Genomic DNA, 24795 nt, shown 5'->3' on the forward strand with positions numbered 1-24795 from the left:
ACGGATATTTTCAAAAAAATTTCGAGCTAAATCATAAAGAAATTTGTAAACTGATATTTTCAACAGATTTCAAGCGAAATCATGAGGATTTTTTGTAAGATTTCAAGTTAAATCGTACGTTAATTTGTGAACTAATATTTTAAAAAGATTGCAAGCTTCATCACTTTAGTAGTCGTTCTACATTTTTAGCTTTTTATTAATTACTGATATCGTTTGAAAAGATTTCAAGCTACAGAATTTTTTAGCTGAAAATTCGCAAGAACTTAAAGCTAAATCATAAATCAGTTTAAATATCGTAACTTACCATTTATTCGCATTGGATTACTAAAAACATATATAAATTATTTGAAACATGCGATGACTATATTAGTATTAGTACTATTTTATGGCTACAAACTTAAGAATTCGTTTCACATTTCTAGTTACTTTTTAAAGTTAGATTTTTCAATCGAAATCATGCGGAAGTTTGTAAACTGTTATTTTCAAATGATTTCAAGCTAAATAACTCTAATGTTCATTCCACATTTCTAGCTTCTTTTTAAATCTATCTTTTGAAAAGATTTCAAGTTAAATTATAACGAAATTTATATTTTCAAAAGAGTTAAATAACTTTAGTATTCGTTTTACATTTCCAGCGACTGCACGATTTCAAGCTAAATTATTTCAAGCTAAGTTTAAGCATCGTAACTTTAAATTTATAAATGATTTGAAACATGTGATGACTGAAAAATCACTTGAGATTACAAAAAACGAAAGAGTTAGTTCACAATAAAAAAAAAAGCTGTAAACAAATACTCAATCAATTCGTTGCTTTATCTAATTATTTAACTAGAACAATAAAGCTGTCGAATAGAGCGTTTGTGTTTGTTTTCAACTACATTGATTAATGGAATGTGTGTCAATGCGACACCCTGTATAATTCAATAATTGAGCAAATGTTGTACATGTTGTGTCAGTTTGTCGTCTACGTTGCTGTTGTTCAAGATGAAAAGCAAGCAAAAATCTTACGCGCGCGCAAAAAGAAGCGAACACAAAAATGCCCAAGCACAAATGATGAAAATGAAATGACACACACACACACACAGAAAGCAGGCAGCTAGATACACACGCTGAGAAATTTAATGTTATTTATTTATATTTTTTTTTTTTTTTAAGTTGAATATAATTTGTTTCTTACGTTACGTTGCTCAGCTGATGGCTGCCTTCGCTTGGCGCAGCTGCCAGCTGCTGCTGACTGCGCTGTCAACGTCGACATCGACGTCGTCGTCGTCTACTATAATTTTTCTTTTTTTTTTTTCTCGGTGTGTGTGTGTGTGTGTTCGTTCTTCTCAGTTTGTGTTTTGAGTTTTGTGTATTTTCGCTGGCCACGCCGCGGGACGCGCTCATTCTCGGCCAGCGCGCATTCGTGGAAAATTCAAATTGAAAAAGCGTTTTGTCGTTGTCGCGATTTTGCGTGTGTTGTTGTCATCTCATCTCATCTCAAAAATATTCTATCTGCAAGCCACAGTTTTTGTTTTTTGTTTCGAATTCTTACAAAATACAATTGAAAACAAATTGAAATAGGAAAAATCGAATTGAAATCCCATTTTTGGGTCTTGGATTGCGGTGTTCGGTGTGCGGCATCCATTTTATTTATTTTATAATTTATTTATTGTTTGTGTGCGTGTGTGTGTGTGTTTATGCATTTGCGGCACAATGTTGAACAAGAATTCAGCCTCGTCGCAGTCGCTGCCGCGTGTGCACAGCTTCTTCAATATGATACCATCGATAATGCAGGACGATCTGGCCGTAACCATATTGGCCGATCGCGATAATATGTTCTCCATCAAATCGCAGCGCAGGTAAAGTTGCACAAGCATAACCATTTATGGACAGCCAATAAAGTTGTGCCTAACATAGTATATCGAAAATATTAAAGGCCTACTATATATATACTATATTTAACTATATTGCCGATATATGTACATATATACATACATATGTTAGATATTCATAGTTTCTTGTATCTAGTATATTTTTCAATTTAATGACAGAATGAACGGAAAAAAACAATTTTTTTCCACTTTCGCATTTCTCTCGATGGCTATTTGCATATTTCTATTAATTATGATCCATGTTTGTGTACCAATATATTTCAAAAGATACACACACACACACGCACATGGATAGATACAAATGTATCTAAGCAAATATGTCGTTTGTGCGTTGCTTAAATGAATATTTGCTTTAGTTTAATTAGTCAAAGGAAAAAGCCCAAATTGCTTTAAATATTTATTACATTTTCTTTTGCTGGCCACAACTAATTGAATATGTTATTTACTATTTGTGTTTGCGTTTGCATTCGATTGTGATTGCGATTGCGATTTCGATTGCATTAAATTCAACTTCAACTTCAAGTGCAGTTTATTCACATTTTATAGCAACTAAATACAGTTTTGCGAATGAGTCATACACATGTTGTTTTTGTTTGTTGTTTGTTGTTGACTATGCTGTGAAATGCGTCGCAGCATTCATAATCGAAGAAATAAAATAGAACAGGAGAAAAACATAGAGAATAGAAATGAAATGGAATGAAATAAAATGACAAATCAGCAGCAGCAACAGCAGCAAACACAAATTTTCGTCTGGTTGAAAAGTCGCAAAGTCTGGCGACGAACGAAGGGGGTGCGGCTGTCGCTGGCGGTGTAAAAAAGCGGTGGTGGCTGCTGCTGTTGCAGTTGCTGTCCCGCATGTTGTTATTATTATTTATGCTGTTGTTTATGGCTGGCACTTTAGATGCCTTTGGATAGACAAATGCTTCAGATGGATTCTTCAATTGTTGCGACACACACACACACACACACACACACACGCATACGCACACATGTCTGTGTGTGTGCAAACGCGAGACGTGCCAAAAATCAGGCAAACATACCGCAAAAAAACAACATCAACAACAACAACAATAATATTTCTGTTCTGTCTTTAAATGAGTTGGCAACATTCGCAAAACTCTCTGCAATAAACGCTTAAATCGCTTAAATAGCAAACAGCAAATTTGCATTGCTGCAAACAACAACAACAACGACAACCATTTGTTGATAATGAGCTACCAATTGGCTTCAAAAGTTCACACACACATTTGTTGGCCAGAGCGAAACTGTTTGGGAAAGCAACGACTAACAAAATGAACTTTCAATTCCAGAAAATGGAAGCGAATTTATTTTTATTTTGATGTAAAAAACATTTATTAATACGCAAACCTTTTCTGGTTAAACAGTCAGAGTGCGTTCGAGTGCGTTCGACTGTCAGATACAGTGCAGTATTATTCTTAAAATATACCAAATTAATATACCATATAAGTACTAATACCGAAAGCTATATTTGATATATAGATGTAGTAATACATTAAAATTTGTATACCATACTAAAATATACCAAAGGTTATATTCAAATCAAGATGATCAAGACTGTCGAAACAATGCAATATTATTCTTAAAATATACCAAATTAATATACCACAAAAATGCTGAAATATGCCGAAAGCTATGTATATTTGGTATATTGATATCTTATAGTACTATTTTTACCATAGAGTACAAAATATACCAGATTGTCAGCCAAAGCAGCTAAGACCTTTACAAAACTTAACTCTAGACGAATGAAGAACAGCCAAGAAATTGCATGTAAATGTCATTAATGTGAATTTCAAGACCGCAGACCGCAAATAGGATTTGTTAAACACCAAAAATGCTTTCAAGAAAGAAAAATATTCATATACATACATATTTGTAATTGTTTTCGTCAAACTCAAAGATACGACAAACTTTTATTTTCGAATCATTTTAGCAACTATTAAAAGATTTCTTTGAATTTTGTATCGTAATCGTAATAATATATATATTTATTTTATATATTTTAATTCACTTCCCCAATTTATTATTATTATTAGGTATTTATTTTTAGATTTTTTAACTCACTTCCTCAATTTATTATTTTCTTTATTCATTTATTTTTACATTTTTCAATTAACTTTTATAATCTCTTGTTATGTATTGATTTCCACAGTTTTCAGTTCACTTTCAACATTTTATAATTATATATATTTATTTTCACATTTTTTTTTTCACTTTTCACTTTAAATGTTTCTCCCTCTCTAAGAACGTAAATAATTTAGCAACTTTTAGAACTTTTACTTTCCAACGTGCAAATTATATTTATGTATATACGTATATACGTGCACAAGCTAATTATACCCCATTTGGCAAATTTGAGGGTATTAAAAATTTAAAATTAAATATTCAATTCTAATTTAACGCCCGCGGCGACGACGCGTTGTCTTGTGACGCCACAACTGGACGGACGAGTTTCATTTTTACGTTTTTGCTATTCGTTTTTTGTGCTATTTATTATTTGTTTTATTTTATATATAGATAATATTGTACTATTTCTTTCTGTTTTTTTTTTGTTGCCCATTTTATTTTATTAATATTAATTTATGCCATTTTTTGTTTGTCAACGCGAAAAAAAACGACAATGTCTTGGTGCGCGTCTCCTTGCCGCGTTTTTGTTGTTTTTATCGTTTTTGTCAGTTCGTTTTTTTTTTTTGTTACTCATTTAATATTTATTTTCGGCACAAATAAGTATTTCGAGCCAAGTGGCTCGTGTGCCACCATCAAACCGCCAACGTTGAGAAACGTTTTTCCACAATTTTTGTGGCGTTGCTCGTTCCGCATTTCTGTGGAATTTTGAACCTGCATAAAGGCAAAAACCAAAAAATGAAAATTTAAATGAAAAAAAAAAACAGAGCTACTTGAACGTCCTTTACCCCATAATTTACCGCCTTTCCTTTCCTTTCCCTTCCTTTATTTTACTTTCCTTTGTTTTAATTTGTTTTTTATACTTTTTTTGGTTTTGGCAAGTCTATTCGGGGCTGGCGCTGGCGTTGACCTTTTCGGTTGCCTGCCTGATTGCCATGTCATCTAACCATGTGACCAGCGATTGGCAATGTGGATGGGAAATGGGATGAAGAATGTCGCCTACACCGAACAAGCGACGACGAGTGTATTCCATTTGATTTGCCAGCCAATTTGAGTCGAGTACTTTGCCGCATTGAAACTGTTTTCAAATTTACATTTACATTTTGCAACAAAATTATTTGGAAATGCCAAAAATTACACGTACAAGTAGGACAACAAATTGTTTGTTGGCATTTCTCAGAATTTCTCTCTTCTTGTCTCATCTATGGATAATGTACATATGTGGGCGTTATGATCTAAAACGTATCGAAAAGGCAGCAGCTTACTTTCATATTGTATAAGTTGAAGAAGCAGGCAAAGCGAGAAGTTCAACGGAAAGCACAGCCAGTAGCTTAGCGAGAAGGTCAGTGACAAGATGAGCACATTGAGAAGTTCAATACCTAGTGCAAAATGAGATTTTTAACGCAACGAAACAAATCAAATAGCTTAGCAAGAAGTTCAGAAAGAAGCTAAGGGAGAAGTTCAATGGGAAGAAGCAGCAGATTCATATTAAGTTCTGTAAGCGAGTAAAGCGAGAAGTTCAACTGAGAGAAGAGCTCAGTAAAAAGCTAACCGTTAAGTGTAGAGAGAAATTTAGCGAGAAGCAAAGCGAGAAGTTTTTTGGGAAAGAACTTGAACGGGAAGTTCAATGGGACCTTCAAGGAGTGAACATCAATATTAAGCATAGAAAATTTAATTCAAATATAGATTGATATATTAAAAGTGCCTGATAGCTTTGAATCCTTTTTAATATCAACTCGCTGTAGTTGATCAAACTTATATTTAATATTATTTATTATCATACTACCTTGCTCTTGAACTTCTTCTCACATATAATATATTTTCTATACTTTTTTTTTATGCTTTTTCCATTCTTCAAACCATAATGTTTATATTTTATCGCCATTGCTTTTTCACTTTAACTTTTTTTTTATAACTATATGTGCACTTATATACATAATAGATTTTCCTATATTCCATTCTTCTTCTTCTACTGCATGTAACTATTATTATAACTGCATTTCCACTCACAAATTTCGTTCTGTCTCTTTGCAGCCATGGCGAGGATCTCATTGTAACGCCGTTTGCCCAAATTTTAGCCAGTTTACGTTCAGTGCGCAACAATTTATTAAGTCTGACAAATGTACCAGCATCAAACAAGTAAGTTTATTGTGACCTTGACACACCCCCAAAAGCCAGCCCCTTCTTAGCACTCCACACACTGACCTTGCGTCAAAAGCACTTAGTGAATGACCCCGCCAGCGCCCCACCTCCACCCTTTTGCCCCCTCCGGCTGGGCTGATCTCTCTCTCACTCTCGGTGAAACTGATAAAATATACGAATGTGTACTTGACCCATTCCATGCCTTGAGCTCACGTTTTCCCCTCTGCTTTTCCGCAATTATTCCCCGAGATATACGCTCTGCGTGCTCTCTCACTCTCCACCCTAACTCTCTCTCTCTCTCTCTGTCTATCTCTGTGTCTGCCTCTCTTTTCAATATACAAAACTCTCGCTGTCTCCTACTCTCTTTGTCTTGCTGCCTGTCTGTATTCCCCGCTCGCTCGCTCTCTCTCTCTCTATCTCTCTGTGTGCTCTCTCGTTCTCTCAATGTCTTTTTGTCATCTCACACTTTAATTAATCAAACGGCAACAACAACAACAATAGCGACAACAACAACAACTACAACAACAGCTACTAATAACAACAGCATTCAAAGCATTCAATCTTCGTTTACGCCTAACAATAATTTTACCTAAATACATACATGTGTTTATGTGTGTATGTTATATGAATGTTTTACTCTATATATGTGAGTGTGTGTATGTGTATTTGTAAATCCCCTCTGCCACCCTCGACACACACGCACACACAAATACACTTACAGTGCTGCTAAAGAGTAAAGACCCACTTGGAGCAGAAAATGACGACAAACGATGCTGTGGGGGACGCTTAGGCTGATGTAGGTAAAACGATTCTTCGCATGCATGAATGTGTGTGTGCTAGTGTGTGTGCTAGTGTGTGTGTGTGTGTGTTGACGTGCCAAAAATACCGCAAAACAAAAACCATACCGTGCCACACAATTTATTTATAATTTTTTCCATCGAATATGACGGAACTCAAATTTAGACCATTGTCAGTTCTCTTGAACTGTGAGCAATGACGAGTGTTGACGAGGGATGTGGGATGTGGGAGGGAGGGGAAACTGCCATAAACAGACAGAGAGGGAACTCCACAAATTTATGCTTGCTTCTTTTGTTTGTCTCGCTGTTGTTGTTGTTGTTCAACTTGTTGGCACACTAATAAGTATTTGCGTTGAAAGTGGAAAACGTTCCCCCCCCCCAAAAAAAAAATAAACTAACTGCGTGTATTTCCCCCGTCGTTAACCCTGTTACGACACCACCCCCGCCCCCCGCCTCTTTAATATACATATATTATAATACATATCATTATTATTAATCCACCCACACATTTACATATATAAGTATGCAAAATTAATCGATAAGCTAACCGAATTGTTTTTAATTGTTGTACAGAGCAACCTCAGATTCAATTCGATTCAAGTTTTGTTCATATTTTTTTTCTCTCTCTCTCTCTCTCTCTCTCTCTCTCTCTCTCGTTTACTCTCTGTAACTACTGCTGTCTCTCTCTCTCTCTCACTCTATGTGTCTCACTAATATAAATATATATGTGTCTCGCTCGTTCGTTCGACACGTTTATTGTTGTGTTGTGCATTTGCAATAATACCAACTAATAAAAATAATAATCAAATTTGCGATTCTCAATGTTGTAAACACATGTGTATCCCCCGCCTCGTCTCGCCTCGATGTGTGATTGTCTCCTCATTATCCTGCTTCCCGCTCTTATTAATTATATCGCTCTCTCTCTCTCTCTGTCTCATCCATTGAATGTTTACATTTTTATTCATATTCTGTGTTTTGTTTTATGTTTTCCTTGTTTTGTTTTTCTTGTTTTTTGTGATTGTTTCGCTTTCCATTTTAAATTGTTGTTGTTTGTCTTTGTCTTTGTTCTTGTTCAACTCCAATCTCCCATGTTTTCTATCTCTATCCTACACCTCCTTCCCCCCACCAACCCCCACTTGTCTGTCTGTGTGTGTGTGTGTGTGTGTGTGTGTGTGTGTGTGTGCGTGTGCGTCTGGGTATCTTTCTCCTCTCGCGCTCTCGCTCTCTCTATCTCTCTTCTGTGTATGGAAATCATGTATTAATCAAACAAGATCCAGGCGGCCAGCTCAATCATCATCCGTCGGACGGTCCGGAAATGCGGGCGGCGTTCAACTAGCACAGGGCGATGAGGCCTACACACGCCTGGCCACCGATACCATTGAGGAGTTAGACTGGTGCTTGGATCAGCTGGAGACTATACAAACGCACCGCAGTGTCTCCGACATGGCATCGCTTAAGGTGCGTTATCGATAACGATAGTTTCCTTACTATCGATCATTTACTATCGATCATATACTATCAGTCATTTTCTATCAATCATTTATCATCGATCATTTACTATCAATCATTTACCATCAATCATTTACTATCGATCATCAACTATCAATCATTTACTTCAATCATTTAATATAAATTATTCATCATCAATCATTAACTATCAATCATTTACTATCGATCATCAACTATCAATCATTTACAATCAATGATTTAATATCAATTATTCGTCATCAATCATTAACTATCAATCATTTACTATCAACCATTTCCCATCGATCATTCACTATCGATTATTTGCTATCATCATTTAGTAATTATCATTTACTCTTGATCGTTTACTATCAATCATTAACTATCAATCATTTACTATCAATCATTTACTTCAATCATTTACTATCAATCATTTACCATCGATGATTTACTATCAATCATTTACTATCTAATCTATCAATCATCGATCATTTTGATCGTTTAATATCAATCATTTACTATCGATAGTTTACTTATAACTCTCTTCTCTCCCCATTTGCAGTTCAAGCGCATGCTTAACAAGGAGCTCTCACACTTTAGTGAGTCCAGCAGATCAGGAAATCAAATTTCCGAATATATTTGTTCAACATTTTTGGGTAAGTAGACGATATATTAAGAAACAAGTATATGATAATAGTAGTTTAATATTGCCTAACAAACAATCATTCGGTACACATAACTTTGATGTAAAGATATTGATTGTTTAAGAGCTGCTATTTGCATATTAAAATCATATTATCTATGCCTAAAAACTTATTTTTAAAGTGGGGAAAAATTCCCATAAAATTACTTTTTTTTCGCGGATAACAAATTTCAAATTAAATGTGATGATGAACTGCTTATCGAATATATAAAACATATCGATAACTACATCTTCAAAGTTATACATTTTTGTTTGAGAAATAATCTTTAGATACAAATTTCAATTAAATAACTTGAATCATTAATAATTGCTGGACAAATTTTAAATAACTGGTGAATTAGGTAAGAAGTACTATTTAGTTATCGAGTCGCAAATAGTCGATAGAAAATATATACATCGAGTCCATGTTGAAAAATTTTAAGCATATTAAACTTAAGCTGTTCGATTTGCTATCAAATTCTACGAGCTTAAGCAACTTAACTATAGACTGACATAAAACTGCAAGTAATACGCTGGAAAAAGTAAGATGCTATTCAATATCAATCAGCATTAAAATGTCAAATCAATTTGCAATTGAGAAATGTGTCGCAAAGCGCCACCTAGCGGTGGGTAGCGGTGGGTGAGCGGGGGCCAGAAATAGAGAAAGAAGTAATAACTTGATAGGAATAAGAAGCTATAAGTTGACGACTGCTGGCAATGCAAAATGCAAAATGCACTGAAAGTTATTCAAGAACTTGAGCGGCTTCAACTTTTCTTTTGACTGCAGTTGATGACATTCCCCCATTGCTGTTTGCTGTCGTTATTGTTGTTGTTGTTTTTGTTGTTGTTTGGCAACGCACAAAAGTATGCAATAAAATCGCATTAACAACAGCAAAGTCTTCGCAGGATTCCGATCCTCCGCTTACCTCAACGCCACCGCCACCGCCACCGCCGCCGTCTGCAATTAGAAGCACAAGAAAAAACAAAGCAAACAAATGCTGAAAAACTTTTGTGAAATGCGAGACGCCGCGCACACAGTTGAATTATAGTATAAACAACAGTACAGAACACAGCACAACACAACAACACACAACTAAAAACAGTTAAAGCCAAAGCTAAAAGAAAATTTCTAAACAACAAAAAGTGAAGGAAATAAAACTTAAGCCAAACGTCGCTGGCGTCGAATTGAAAGTGCTGAAAATTAAATTATGCAGAGCAGCATAAAAACAGATGAAGTGGAAATTTCATTGTTTAACCTACGAATCCAGCTCTCAACCCCAACACACACACACACACACACACACCTGGCAAGAGAAGAAGCAAAACAGTGGCACCTGCTAACTGCCACCTGGTTTGGTCTGGTCTGGTTCTTGCAACCAGCCTGAGGACGTGTGCACAAACAAAGGCGCGTAGAGCGAAAGAGTTACATAGAAAAACAGAATGAAATAAAATAAAGAACCCCCAGAGTGGACGACAATGAACGAGAGCAGAGAAGTGAAGAGAGGCGAGGGAGCGAGGAAGCGAGGAAGTGAGGTGTGGTCGATTTGGGGGGCAACATATTTGCACATTTGTCCATATTTCTGCTTCGCTGAGCTCTGAGGCAAAGCTAAAGCCTGAACTAAACTCGAAACTCAAACTCAAACTCAACTCGAGTCGAGTCGATTCTCATCTCAAAATGGCCAAGTTGCCAACTGGCTGAAATGGTTCACTTGCTGCGCTGGCTTGGCCAAGGCCTAAAACTGGTTCGGCCAGGCCTACACCTTGCGGCCACTACAGTTTTGTATTTTTTCTCTTCTTTCTCTTCCTACTTTTTTTCGCCCGTTTTGTTTTTATTTTTGTGTTGTTGTTGTCGTTGTTGGGTCTACGCCTTTGGTTAGTTGCCTTCATTGTTGTTATTGTAGTTTATCAAGCATAAAATCGCATTTGGGCCAAGCCAAGCCAAGCACCATCACCTACACACACACATACAGAGAGAGACACACACACACACATGCGATAGAGGGCCTAATGTCCATTTGTAACACTTCATTTGAAACAGAAGCGCCTGACGCTCGGACGACCAAAAAGTCACACAAAAAAAAAAGCACAGAAAAAATGAAAATAGGGGAGAGGCTTAGGACAACGAAAATGTGTCGCCTAGTCGATAAGTCGCCTTCGCAAAATGCAGCCTAGACAGCAACACCAACAGCAGCAGCAGCCCAGCAACAATAAACGTTGTGCGGCCACCGTGCGTATACGTGATGTCCATAGCGTTAGCTTCGCGACTGCCGCATATGCTAATCAGAACAAAATCATTGCAAAAGCACACAGCAAAGGCAAAAAAGGCAAAGTGAAGTGAACGCACACTCTCTGACATGGATTTTGCGATTTAAAACTGTCCGCCAGTAAAGACATAGACACAGCTATGGTATATTTTGAATGTAGTACTATGTCGATATACCAAATATAGCCATCGATATATTACATATATTATATATATTTAAGAATATCGCATTGCTAGTATACATATGTTGAATCGATATACCAAATATAACCTGTGGTATATTTTTCAGTATATTAACTTGGTATATTTCAAGAATATCGCATTGCTTAGCTGGTATATTTTGAATCGAAAAACCAAATATAACCTGCAGTATATTTTTCAGTATATTATTTTAGTATATTTTAAGAATATCGCCTTATATTATATTTGGTATTCCGATTCAAATTATACCAACAAAGTAAGGCGATATTCTTATATTTTTTTAGCATATTGCTTTGGTATATTTTAAAAATAATACCGCAATGTTACGTTAGCTTCGCGGCAATCGCATATGTTAATCAGAACAAAATCATTGCAAAAGCACACAGCAAAAGCAACAACAACAGAGTGAAGTGAACGCACACACAACTCTCTGACACGGATTTTGAGATTCAAAGCTGAAAACCAAAACCAAATCGTATGCAAAATATGTACATATGCCTACAAGCAAACACACACACACACACATGCATAAAACATCTGAGAGCGTGTGCACCGTCAAAAAGGAGTGAAAGACAACAGCAACAACAGCAAGCACCAACAACAACAGCAATGTGAAGTAGCAGCAGCAGAAGTAGAAGCAGAAGAAGAGCGCTCAGCGTCGGGTGTTGCGCCTTCGGGGCATGCTGTCGAGCTGTCATGGATACATTGTGCATATGTGTGGGTGCTAGAGTGTATGTGTGTGTGTGTGTGTGTATGTACTCAACTGTATAATGTGCCATGTGTTTGCAAGACTTGTTCACTTTTGAAAGCACACAAGACACGTGAAAAACGGTCTATTAGATCTCTCCCAATCGAAAAGTGCTTTAAAGTGCGGATGGAAAAGGAAATAACTCCGATCCTATATTAAATTAGCAAAGATTTTAATATGTACCTATTCATTCATTTATAGGTTGTCGTAAAATAAATATATATTTATTTATTTTGAAAGCTTAGCTGTAATTGAGATTTACACACATTCGGCTATTTATAATTTAGTTAATACTTAATATAGTAAAAGGTTAATTCAAATGTTTTGTTAAGCCGTTTTTTTAGTTAAATTATTTGAACGAAGAACTTTGGAAAGAAAATCCCAATACATACATATGTAGTTCCCCCCTGTGAAAGTAAACAAGTCTCTGATAGTCATCACATATTTCTAGTATTAAAGAGTGTACAACGCCTAAAACAAGCTGATCGAATGTCACTTACTCTCGAAACCTCTCGAAAAGTCTTTGCATTTAAACAAACAGATTAATAGTTTATTAAAGAGCACATTGTCAACTGTGTGGAATCAAAATAAGCAGAGAAAATATGCATACAAAATGTTTGCACTTTTAAATCGATTTCAAAAGTAATTTAATATATGCGAAATTTATTCAATTTCAACTTTAAATTTAAACACAATTTATTGTCATACATCTTTATGGCTGGACTGGTTCAACTACTGAAAAATTTGTCATTTGATACACAACAAAAATATTTCTGTATACTACACTTACAGCAGTTTCCAGTAGAATATTATAAGAAGAATATTATAAGCAATGCAATTAGCAATTATTAAAAGAAAAGAGCATTTAAACCGAAATTACGCATACGCACTGTATGCGTGCGGCAAGTGAGGCGATTAACAAAACACGAATATGGTTGTCTGCTATCAATTCGCCAATCGACTTTAAAGAGGTCGAGACCGTCAACCGATTTTGGTTTTTGGAGCGCAATATAAATAGAGAGAGAGGAGCATCCATGTCTAGTGGCTCGTAGTGGAAACAGAGATACATTTGCCACGGCCCAGCCACATATATTTTGTATACTGTACATACTAGAGAGGAGATACGAGCGAATGATACATTTGGAATTTTGAAATATACATGAACTTGTTATATTTGATACTCAAACACACACTCGCAGAGAGAGAGAGAGAGAGAGAGTCACACACTCGAAAGTCAGCAGCCTTTCGCAATGCGCATATTTGGAATATTTATGTGTTGGAGTGGCCTCATCTCATTCCACTTTGCCGCCACCGCCACCACCGCCAACGCCACCGCCTTACTCTAAAGTGGCAACTAAAATTCAACGCAATTCGAATAAATATTAATTTATGCACAGCCAATTTACGTTGTTTTTTTGTTCGCTCTTGCAACAACCAAAAATAATACAACAAAAAAAAAGGAGAGCAACCTAAGAGTAGGCAATGGAATTTTGAATCGAAAATGCGCAAAGTGTTTTCAAGCTTCTCTTTTTCTTTTTTTTCTTTTTTGGCTGTTTTGTGTGTTTTTGCAGCCTCTTGAATATTTATGCATGTTTTACCAGTTGCCACATGTAGAGCTTCTGTCTCTCGCCCTCTCTCTCTCTCTCTCTTATGTACATAACTAGATATTACGTATACGTAACAAATGTTATACCTAATTTAAAAGGGCACATAACTAGGCATTACATACTATATACAAGTAACAAGTAATTTAACAACTTTAAAGGGCTTATAACAAGTGATTTAACTAATTTCGCGTTTCGTTTCGTGCTTATTTCGAATGTTTCAGACAAGCAACAAGAGTTCGATTTACCCTCGCTGCGCGTTGAAGAGAACACTGAACACTCAACCGCACCAACCGCCGCCAACCAGCAATATCCGCGCAGTCGATCGCCCCGCGGTCCGCCGATGTCACAAATAAGCGGCGTTAAGCGGCCGCTGTCGCACACAAACAGCTTCACCGGCGAGCGTCTGCCCACGTTTGGCGTGGAGACGCCGCACGAGAATGAGCTGGGCACACTGCTCGGCGAATTGGATACGTGGGGCATTGAGATATTCAAAATTGGCGAACTCAGCTGCAATCGTCCGCTCACCTGTGTGGCATACACCATATTTCAGGTAAGCAAATCGACTTGGTAATAATAAAAATATAAAATATATCTCAAAATATGCGCAGTAAATTAAAGAAATCAATGCAACGGCTAAAAATGTCTTAACATATCGACTTACTAATAATATTAATATATATAATATAACTAAAAATATGCACAATAAATTAAAGAAATTAATTTATATAGCTTATTAAAAGCTTGAGTCTTTCATTAAGAAATAGCTAACAGCGACGATAGATATTAAACAAAATTAATATCAAAGAAATTAAAAATAAATAGTATAATAAACTTTAAAACTAAAATATACAAAATATTAAAAGAGCGAAAAAGAGTGTCTAAAAATACTGTACATTAAAAGCTTGAGTTTTTCAACGAGAAATAGTTAAAAGCAATGACAGACATTTAAAAAAAAAAAAACTCAAAATAAATATTATAATAAGTTCTAAAAATAAAATATTTAAAAAAAAAAAGTGGTTAAATGGTTACCTTAAAATGTTATAGATTAAAAGCTTCAGTCTTCCAGCAAGAAATTGTTAAAAACGGCGATATCCATTTATAATAATATAATAAATTTAAATTTAAATTTTAAATGTAATATACAGAATATTACAAAAATGAAATGGAAATAATAAAATAAATAAATTTTGAAATATAATAAATTTTGAAATATAATAAATAATAACAATAATATATACTATATAACTTAACAACAAAAAATGGTGAAAAAAAGTAACCAAACTATAGCAATTTATTATTTCCAAAATCAATTCAAATTAAATTTCAACTAAAATCTTAGAGTTCTATAAATTAATTTTAATGCTTCAAATTATTTACTATCTAATATTTTAGTTAATATTTATAATGGCAAAAAAAGGAAAAATATAATTAAACTATAAAAAAAACGTTATTTGAGAAATCAATTCAAACTAGATACCAACAAAAATCTTACAGATATTATTACTTGTTATTTCAAGTCTTAGAATAATCAAATGAATTAAAAATAAACTGCTTATAAATATGAATTATCCTTAATTCACAATAGTCATAAATATAGCAAAAAATTTAAATAGAATTTTAAGATTTTCAATTGTTCAATTCAAGTATTTCAATTTGTTTTGTTTCGCTCTCTCGCAATTTTCACATTACAGAGTAGAGAATTACTGACCAGTCTTATGATACCACCGAAAACTTTTCTTAACTTTATGACTACTCTGGAGGACCACTACGTCAAAGACAATCCGTTTCACAATTCGCTGCATGCCGCTGACGTGACACAGAGCACAAATGTGCTACTAAATACACCGGCATTGGAGGGTGTATTCACGCCCCTCGAGGTGGGCGGGGCGCTGTTCGCCGCTTGCATACACGATGTTGATCATCCTGGCTTAACCAATCAGTTTTTGGTTAATTCAAGTGAGTAATGAACTTGACATCATATGTGTAACATATTTATTATCATTATTTCCATATTATTCCAATTTTAGGTTCCGAACTAGCATTAATGTACAATGACGAATCTGTTTTGGAAAATCATCACTTAGCTGTTGCCTTCAAATTATTGCAAAATCAAGGATGTGATATATTCTGTAATATGCAAAAGTAAGTCGTAAAATTCGTCGCAATTTCGAACTCTTGTTTTCAATATTTGCCATTTGCAGGAAACAACGCCAAACTTTGAGGAAAATGGTTATTGATATTGTGCTCTCCACTGACATGTCCAAGCACATGAGCCTGCTGGCCGATCTGAAGACCATGGTGGAGACCAAAAAAGGTCGCTGGCTCCGGGGTGCTGTTGCTAGACAATTATCAAGATCGCATGCAGGTAAGTGAATTTCGTTTTTTTAAACTCGCTACCAATAGTGTTTAAGGGTATTATAGCTTTCTGCCTACAGCAAATGTATGTATCAAACAGATAGAATCGTATCCAACCCCATAACCTCCTTATCAGCGCTTACATTCGAGAAATATGTCCGACAGAATGTCTGTCCGCAGAGATTTATAACAGACAGAGCTATAGAATATTTCGAATGTAGCACTATATCAATATACCAAATATAACGTTGGATATATTTTTGTGTATATTCATTTGGTATACTTTAAGAATAATACTGCATTGCTTAGGTTGTATACTTTGAATGTATTACTATATATGTATATCAAATAATTAGTGTATATTATTTTGGTATATTTTAAGAATACCACATCCCTCAGCTGGTCGATTTTTAATGGAAATACGCTGTATTTCAGTAGTTTTCGGTATATTAATTTGGTATATTGTAAGAATAATACCGCATTGAGTAGATAGTATATTTTGAATTAATATACCAAATATATAGCCTTCGCTGTATTACAATTTTTTTGTGTTGTTTTTTTTTTGTATATTAATTTGATATATTCTAAGAATAATATGGCATTGTATATCTAGTATATTTTGAATATAGTACTCTAACTTTTTACCAAATTTCTGTATTTTTTTTTTTTTGGTAATTATTGTTTTTATTGTACTGACAAAACTCTAAGTCAAGAAGGCACGTAAATGAACAAAAACAACTATCATGTATCGATATACCAAATATAGCCTTTGGTATATTTTAGTATTTTTCAATGTTTTGTTTTTATTGAAAATGGATATTAGGTCGAGCAAACTCGACTGTAGATTTCTTGCATGTTATTCTACAAATTTCTTTAACACTTCTCTTCCTCTCCCTCTCTCTCTCTCTCGCTCTCTCTCTCTCTTATAGGTGCTTGAGAATCTGGTGCACTGCGCTGATCTGAGCAATCCCACCAAGCCATTGCCGCTGTATAGACGCTGGGTGGCACTGCTGATGGAGGAGTTCTTTCTACAGGGTGACAAGGAGCGCGAATCGGGCATGGACATTAGTGCGATGTGCGATCGCCATAATGCGACTATTGAGAAGTCACAAGTGGGCTTCATCGATTACATTGTGCATCCGTTGTGGGAGACATGGGCCGATCTGGTGCATCCCGATGCCCAAGATATACTCGATACGCTTGAAGAGAACAGAGACTACTATCAGAGCACGATACCGCCATCGCCACCGCCATCGACAGCCGATGAAATACCGCAGGATGAGAAGATACGATTCCAGGTATCAAAAATCGGGTTGCCTTTCACTCACTCTTTCGCTCTTTATTTTTTATCATTAACTGAACAATTTGCAACTGCAGGTAACACTGGAGGAGTCCGATCAGGAGAATCTGGCCGAACTGGAGGAGGAGTGCGACGAGAGCGAGAGTCGGGGAGATGCCGGCTCCAGCAGCACCACTGGCACCACAGCAACTGGCGTTGCCGGCGGTGGCAAGCCGTCAGGGAGTCAAAATCAAGCGCCACACGGTGGAATGTGACGGAGAGTCGTGGGAATTTATCGGAAATTAACGGAGAAAGCGCACAGCTTTTTCCTGATTCGTTAGTGACTACAATTTTAATCAACCACAAAAACCGAAAACAAACAACAACAACAACAACAACCACAAGAAAACAAACATAACTTAGAAACAACCACAACAACAAACCGTTTAAACGTAAAAAGAGAGACAACAACAAAAAACAAACAAATTTATTTAAAATGAATGAAAAAAACCCCAAAAAAAATATATAAAAATATAAAAAACCAAAAAAAAAAAAAAAAAAAAAAACATATATATATATATACATATAAAAATAAAGAATTAAACAAATGTTTAAAGCGTAAAAAAAAACCAAAAAACAGCAATAGCAAACGTACCGTTTAACTTATAGTGAATGAAACGAAGGAAAAGATGAGAAACAAAAGCAAAAACATAAGAAATTAGAAATTTACTTGATGAAAAATGAGATTGATGTGGATTACACAGAAAACTAAAACACAAAAACAAAAATGAAACGGCTAAGCACGGCGTTTAAACCATAAACATTAACATTAACATTAAAGAAGAAAAGAACAGAAAAGAAAAAAAACAAATCTTAAAGCCCGAATCCAAGACAAGTCAACAAAAAACGTACTGCAAAATGCAAAAAAGGAAACAAAAACAAACAGAAAAACCCCAATAAGAACAACAAGCATAGACGATTTTTGTTGCATTTTAAAATTGATTTTAATAATTACTTTGTTTTTTTTAATTAACTGCTAAGCAACAAAACGAAATTTACTTTTTAATGGAAACAAACAACAATAATCAATAATTTTGTTAAGTTTAAGGCAACAACTTGTTGTTTTTAGTTTTTTTTTTTTATTGTATTGACAAAACCCAAAGCCAAGAAGGCATCTATATCAACAACAACAACAACAACTATCAACTACATAAAAAATTATGATTATTGAGTTTTTTTTTAAGCTAATTCTTAAATGCGCAACGCTTCAAGTTTTAAACAAACAAAAGAAACCCAAAAAAAAAAAAAAAAAAAAGAAAAAAACCATAAACAAATTGTTTTGCATGCTTAAATTTATATTTAAATTATTCATTAATTACGCATTAGTTTAAAAAGAAAAAGCTCTTATACTGTTGACGATTGCGTTATTTGTTGTTTAAATTTGAAATTTTATTTATTGAAAAACAAACAAACAAACAAAAAAAACGACAAAGCAAAACAAAAAACAAGCACTAACTGCAATTAGATCTATATACATACATGTAAGCCACTTCCTTCAGAACCCCAAATACCAAACAAAAAAAAACTAATACCACCCTGCAGACAAATCCAGTGAATTCAACTATATTGAACAAAAAACAAAAAAAAATGGAAGGTAAATTCTAAAGAAAACATAAAAGAAATCAAGCAGTCTGCATCAAAATCGATAGTTGTAACTATACTAACTATATGCATAAAAACATAAACATAAACATACATATGTAACCAAAACACACACATACTTATACATATAAATATAATATGTTGTTTTTTTTTAATTATTTGTAAATAATTTAAATGTTGGACTCGAATTTAAAACAAGCAAAGCAGCGAATTGCTTGCAACTAAAAATGAAAACACTTAAAAGAAAAACGAAACAAACAAACAAAAAAAAAAAAAAAAAAAAACAGGAAAAACAAAGCCAAAAAGAAAAAAATGACACAAAAAAACACACGTTTGATTTGCTTGAAACTTAACAAAAGAAACAACTGCATAATTAGTAAAACAAAAGAAAAGAAAAATATATTAAAATAAAAGAAAAGAAAAGAAAGAGAATGAACGTAACGTCAGATTATTACAATTTTTGTTGCTTCCAAGTAAAACGCTGTCTTCGCAAAATATAATTTTTAGTAGTAGAGAAACTAACTGAGAAATGTATGCCAAAACGTTGTTTTACATTTGGATTGATTCTGATTGATTGATTGACTGTTTGATTGATTTGCTTATTCAGACATTTCAAGCACAAGCACTAGCGAAAGCAAAAGCAAATTCACCTTTAACTGATTTCAAAAGCGAAAACCAAAAACTAAACTAATCTAAATTAAACAAAACAAAATAAAAGTCATTGGCTCTGTACCATTAAAAAATACACACACACACACACACACACACACATAAACACTTAGGCATACACCTAGATACATACTTACAAAATATGTGTATATAGAAACTATATATACCACATATAACTATATTAACGAGTCACATATTCTCACGCTGGTGCGTGATCGATGCAAGTGGCAGGCCAAATAAAAAGCGCATAATTTATTATGTTTATTGTTATTAATTTATTAATTCTTTTTTTTCTAACTATACATAAATACACAAACACACACACACACACACACATTGTATGCTATATATGTGTATATTTATATATATGAATATATTTTATTTTGTGTTTAAGCGGGCAGGATCCGTGAAATTGTGTTTTATATCCTGTGCACATCAAAAATAATACATAGAGAAAAGTATTCAACCCTTTTAATCGAATTACTATTGATGTCTCTTTGTCCGTCAATCTCTATCTTTAACTCTTAACTGATTCAAAGCATAAATAAATATCCATACTGAGTAGAACCGATTGTGCACCGGGTATCTGCTAGTCGAGCAACCTCGACTAGACCACACTTGTTTTTTTTCGATTTTTTATTCGATATAATTATATACATACTTATATATATAAATATAAAATTGAAATGCAAATGAAAATGAACCTTGATGGTCTAAAAATATCATTAAAATAAAATTATTATGCACTTAAAACAAATGATAATATACAAAAAAAAAAAAAAGAAAAACAAAAGCAAAAATAAAAATTCATTATATATTGTATATGAGAAAAACAAAACAAACAAAAAACAAAAGCGAGTTGAGCAAGTTGTTGTAACTGAAAGAAGGAAATAATAAAAATGCATCAAATGGAAATAATGAAAATGATAAATGATAAATTATAGCAATTTAAGCAGCATTGTAAATGTGCGCTTCAGATTTACTTTTGAAATTAATGCATTGAACGGAAAGCAAAAAGAAAGCAAACAAAAAAAACAAAATAAAAACACGATAAGGAAATATCTAAAAATAAATTAATATATATATATATATTTATATGTATATATGCGTATATATGTATAGGTATATTTAGATATATATATATATATGCATCTATATGTATGTATATGTCTATATATAATATTATGTATGCGAGTACATACAATAGTTGAAAGCTGGGCACAGTCCATGGCAAAACTGAAAGCTACTTTAACAATTGAGTGAAATGAAATTACAAATAAATGAAACAAAAAAAAAAAAAAAAAACAAAAACAAAAAAAAACCAAATGACTTTTTTCTCTACGAATTCTCGAAATAAAAATGCAGCCTAGTTATACATGTATACAATAAAAACAAACAAACATGACAAAAACAAAAACCAAAAAAAAAAAAATGAAAGCAAAACAACAAACCCCAAATATGATGTATGTCTACATACACACTGTAAGCTTAAGTAATGTATTGTAATTGATTACTAACACTCTGCGTCAAAGCACTAAGCTTGTGTCGTACAACAACAACAACAAGAAGAACTAAAGAAGAGCATTTCATAAAATCAGACACACAGTTACACAGACAGACAGATAGACTAACTATTCTCAACATATGATGAACAAATACGACAGTAATAAGACATTTACATAATGTTGTATTATTAACTGCAATACATGCTTACAAGAAAAGTAAAGTCAAGAAAAGAAAAGAGAAGCGAAGCGAAGAAAGAAAGATATATAATATTACTATTTATAAATAAAACTATGTATGTGTTAAAGTTACTTACTTATATGTATGTATCTAACCATATGTTGTACGTGTATTGTGTGTGTCTCACTGTAATTGATGAATTTAAATATGAGTACTTAAACCCTCGAAAAACCAAACCAAGAAAAACAAGAAACAAAAAACTAAAAACAAAAGAAACAAAATCAATTCTCGCATTGGTAAACCAGAAGCAATTTACATATATAAATTTTAAATTAAATATATCAATTACAAAACATAAAAAAAGAAAATGAAAACTATATATACATATATATATATATATACTATATATAACGAAATAACCAAAGAGCAACTCTTTGTGAAAATGTTCGAACTACCGCATTTCAATCGTTCTATACCTTTCTCTCACTCTGTCCCACTCCCACTCACTCACACTCGGAACACTTAGTCCGTCTCGCTCTGTTCATCAATCTATCTCAATTTCGATGGCTGTGTCCCAGTAATTGCCCAGTTTTGACTGAGATTGCAGCATCGTTTTGTAGTTCTCATACTGTAAACAAAAACAAAAAGCAAAAAGTAAAACTTAGTTAAGGTATTAGCCAATTTCCCTAAACATCGGACGGGCAGTAAATATATATCAGTGTATATATCTATATATATATATATGAGGTCTTACATATACATACATATGCATAGAATTATATACAAAAAGAAAACTACATTTTTTTTTTGCTAGTAAACTACGTCCCATTAAAAATGATATATATATATACATATATATATATATTATATAGGGCAACATTGGTTGGCCAAATTTTTGAGAGTATTACGCGAGTCGGAGAAATTATCAGACTCGACAGGCAGTGTTATAGAGATTCAGTTTCATTGTTGTGCTGGTAGTTGTAAATGGTAAATACATACATAACTTAACATATACATATACAAAGCTAGATAAATGCAAAATGCGAATAGATGTACGCGATTATAATGCGAAAGACACACACACACACACACACACACAGACACACAGAATGAAGGCATAACTGACAAGATGGTAAAATGAAAACTAAAGATAAAGCTAAAGGGAAAGGTCACAAGGCAAGTTTTGTACTTAAATGAAATGTAAAACACCAAAAAATTGAAAACAAAACTCAAGAAAAAGATTATTAAATACCAAAAAAAAAAAAAAAAATGAGAAGAAAACCAAAAAAATACACAAATGTGCGCAGGCGACGGTTGTTAAGGAAAATAACGCTTGAACAAAAAAAATAAATACGTGGAAAATAGTTCAGAGACAGTTTGAGCTACAAAAAACGAGCAGAGATATGAGATATGTATATTATATAATATATATATTTAAAGAAAAAAAAAATTTGTAACGCTGGCGTTACATGGATGCAGTTAGACATTTTTTTTTTTTTGGAAATTTATACAATTATATACAAAAACAAACAGCAGACAGACAGACGCCTACACGAACACACACACACACAGACAGTGACACACACACACACACACACACAGAGAGACACACAATACATAGAGACTTGAAAATCTAGAGATCCCACACAATACACGAAACACGAGATGACAAAACGAATGAGAATAGAAAATCTATGATGCAATTGATCTGTGTGGCAACCGAAGATGAAAATGAGTTAAACGAATTGAGCCGTTAAAATGCCAAGTAAAAAAACAAAAACTAAAACAAAAACAAAAAAAAAGCGAATAGCGAAAAGAGTTTAAGTGTAAAAACTAAAACCAAAAACAATTAAAAAGAAAATGAAACCATAAATGAGATTAAACAGAAAAACTTACCACTGAATTTGATCAGGCGTATTAGGGCGTACTCATAAGATGAACAAAATATATTTATAAATAAATGTAATACCCAATTGCATTCTAGAAATTTATAGGTTTTTTTTGTCGGTCTCTGTCTCTTGAAAATTCCCCTTTCCCCCCATCCAAAACCCCCACTCCATTGAAAAATACCCATATATATATATATACATATGTGTGTGTGAAATTAGCATTAACATTAATGAATTGAACTCGTAAAATCCATAAAAACAAAAAACAAAAAACCGAAAACTGAATACAAAAGTAACTCATGATGCAAAAACTCTAGAAAAGATAGACGAGCGAGGAGAGAAGCACTAAACACAAAAAGTAACGTAATGAAAAGTAAAATTTCAAGCAAGAAGCGAAGCGAAGCGAAGCGAAGAAACGCTGACAAATATGGTAACTACTCGTAGTTCGCAGAGATACATAAATCCTTAAGGCATATTGTAAACCAAGTAATTGGCATACCACAGATATGAGAAGAGTATATATGCAGATATAAAAAATAAAAATAAAAAACAAAGAAAAAACCAATACGTGAAACAAATGAAATGAAAAATTAATAAATCTAAAATTTAAAAAATTGCTATCTTCTTTTATTATTGCAATTATTACAATTACAGCATATGAGAATGAGAAAAATGTATCGAGAACACTTCCCGATAAATGGCAGACGAATGCCCGAAAAGTCTCAATGCAGCTTGTGAAATACCAGGCGAACAGAAGTGAACAGAAGGCAGAAATACAGAAAGCCACTTGCTTAATTGATGGCGGCAACTTTCGCTCCTAAAAGTATGCTACAAAAATTTAAAAAATTTACAGTAGCCTTTGCAAAGCTTTGCACCACTAACCATACAATCACTAACCATACAATACATAGATGCTTCAGCCCATACAAATTTTTGTATCATTAAAAACAGTATTATTGCAGCCCCAGTTGGGCCGTGCGCTGCGATTCGAATTTCGAACACCGAGCCTCTTCGGCTCATTCGAAAATTCGAAGCTCTAACGCAGCGCGCAGCGTTCAGTTCAGTCGTAAATCAAATGCGGAGCGATGAGCACGGGTGCATTTCGATGCGCTCTGCTTTCGTTTCTATGTATGCGTGTATGTATCTACATGCTCGTCTATATTAGTATGTCTATGCATATGAAGTTTTGCAACGTGCAGTTGCCTCATTGACAAGCAGCGAGCGCACGTCAATTTTGATTTGCCGCGACGACAGTCTCGAAGAAGAGGAGAACAACAATTGCTCGCGTTCTATATGTTTGCAGTTAAATGGCATTTGCATAAGGACCGCGTT

The 24795-nt window shown here is 33.9% G+C and overlaps 2 protein-coding genes across 2 annotated transcripts in view; both read left to right on the plus strand.

The window, feature by feature from the left end:
* The window catches only part of LOC133848098 (cAMP-specific 3',5'-cyclic phosphodiesterase-like), a 150640-nt gene extending 132209 nt beyond the window's left edge, over positions 1-18431 (plus strand). Inside the window, 10 exon segments of the mRNA XM_062283489.1 lie at positions 6054-6158; positions 8236-8416; positions 8988-9081; positions 14148-14476; positions 15618-15882; positions 15954-16068; positions 16128-16233; positions 16235-16291; positions 17211-17579; positions 17659-18431. Of these exon segments, the coding sequence (XP_062139473.1) occupies positions 6054-6158; positions 8236-8416; positions 8988-9081; positions 14148-14476; positions 15618-15882; positions 15954-16068; positions 16128-16233; positions 16235-16291; positions 17211-17579; positions 17659-17835 (1798 nt within the window). The 3' untranslated portion in view covers positions 17836-18431.
* Positions 18432-19385: 954 nt separating this feature from the next.
* LOC133848102 (ATP synthase subunit delta, mitochondrial) overlaps positions 19386-24795 on the plus strand; it is a 118464-nt gene continuing 113054 nt past the window's right edge. The window contains exon 1 of the mRNA XM_062283494.1: positions 19386-19398. The gene's annotated coding sequence lies outside the window, so the exon portion shown is untranslated. The remainder of the gene's footprint in view (positions 19399-24795) is intronic.

The sequence above is a fragment of the Drosophila sulfurigaster genome, chromosome X (genome assembly GCF_023558435.1).
Source record: "Drosophila sulfurigaster albostrigata strain 15112-1811.04 chromosome X, ASM2355843v2, whole genome shotgun sequence".
In the NCBI taxonomy this organism is placed as follows: Eukaryota; Metazoa; Arthropoda; class Insecta; order Diptera; family Drosophilidae; genus Drosophila; species Drosophila sulfurigaster.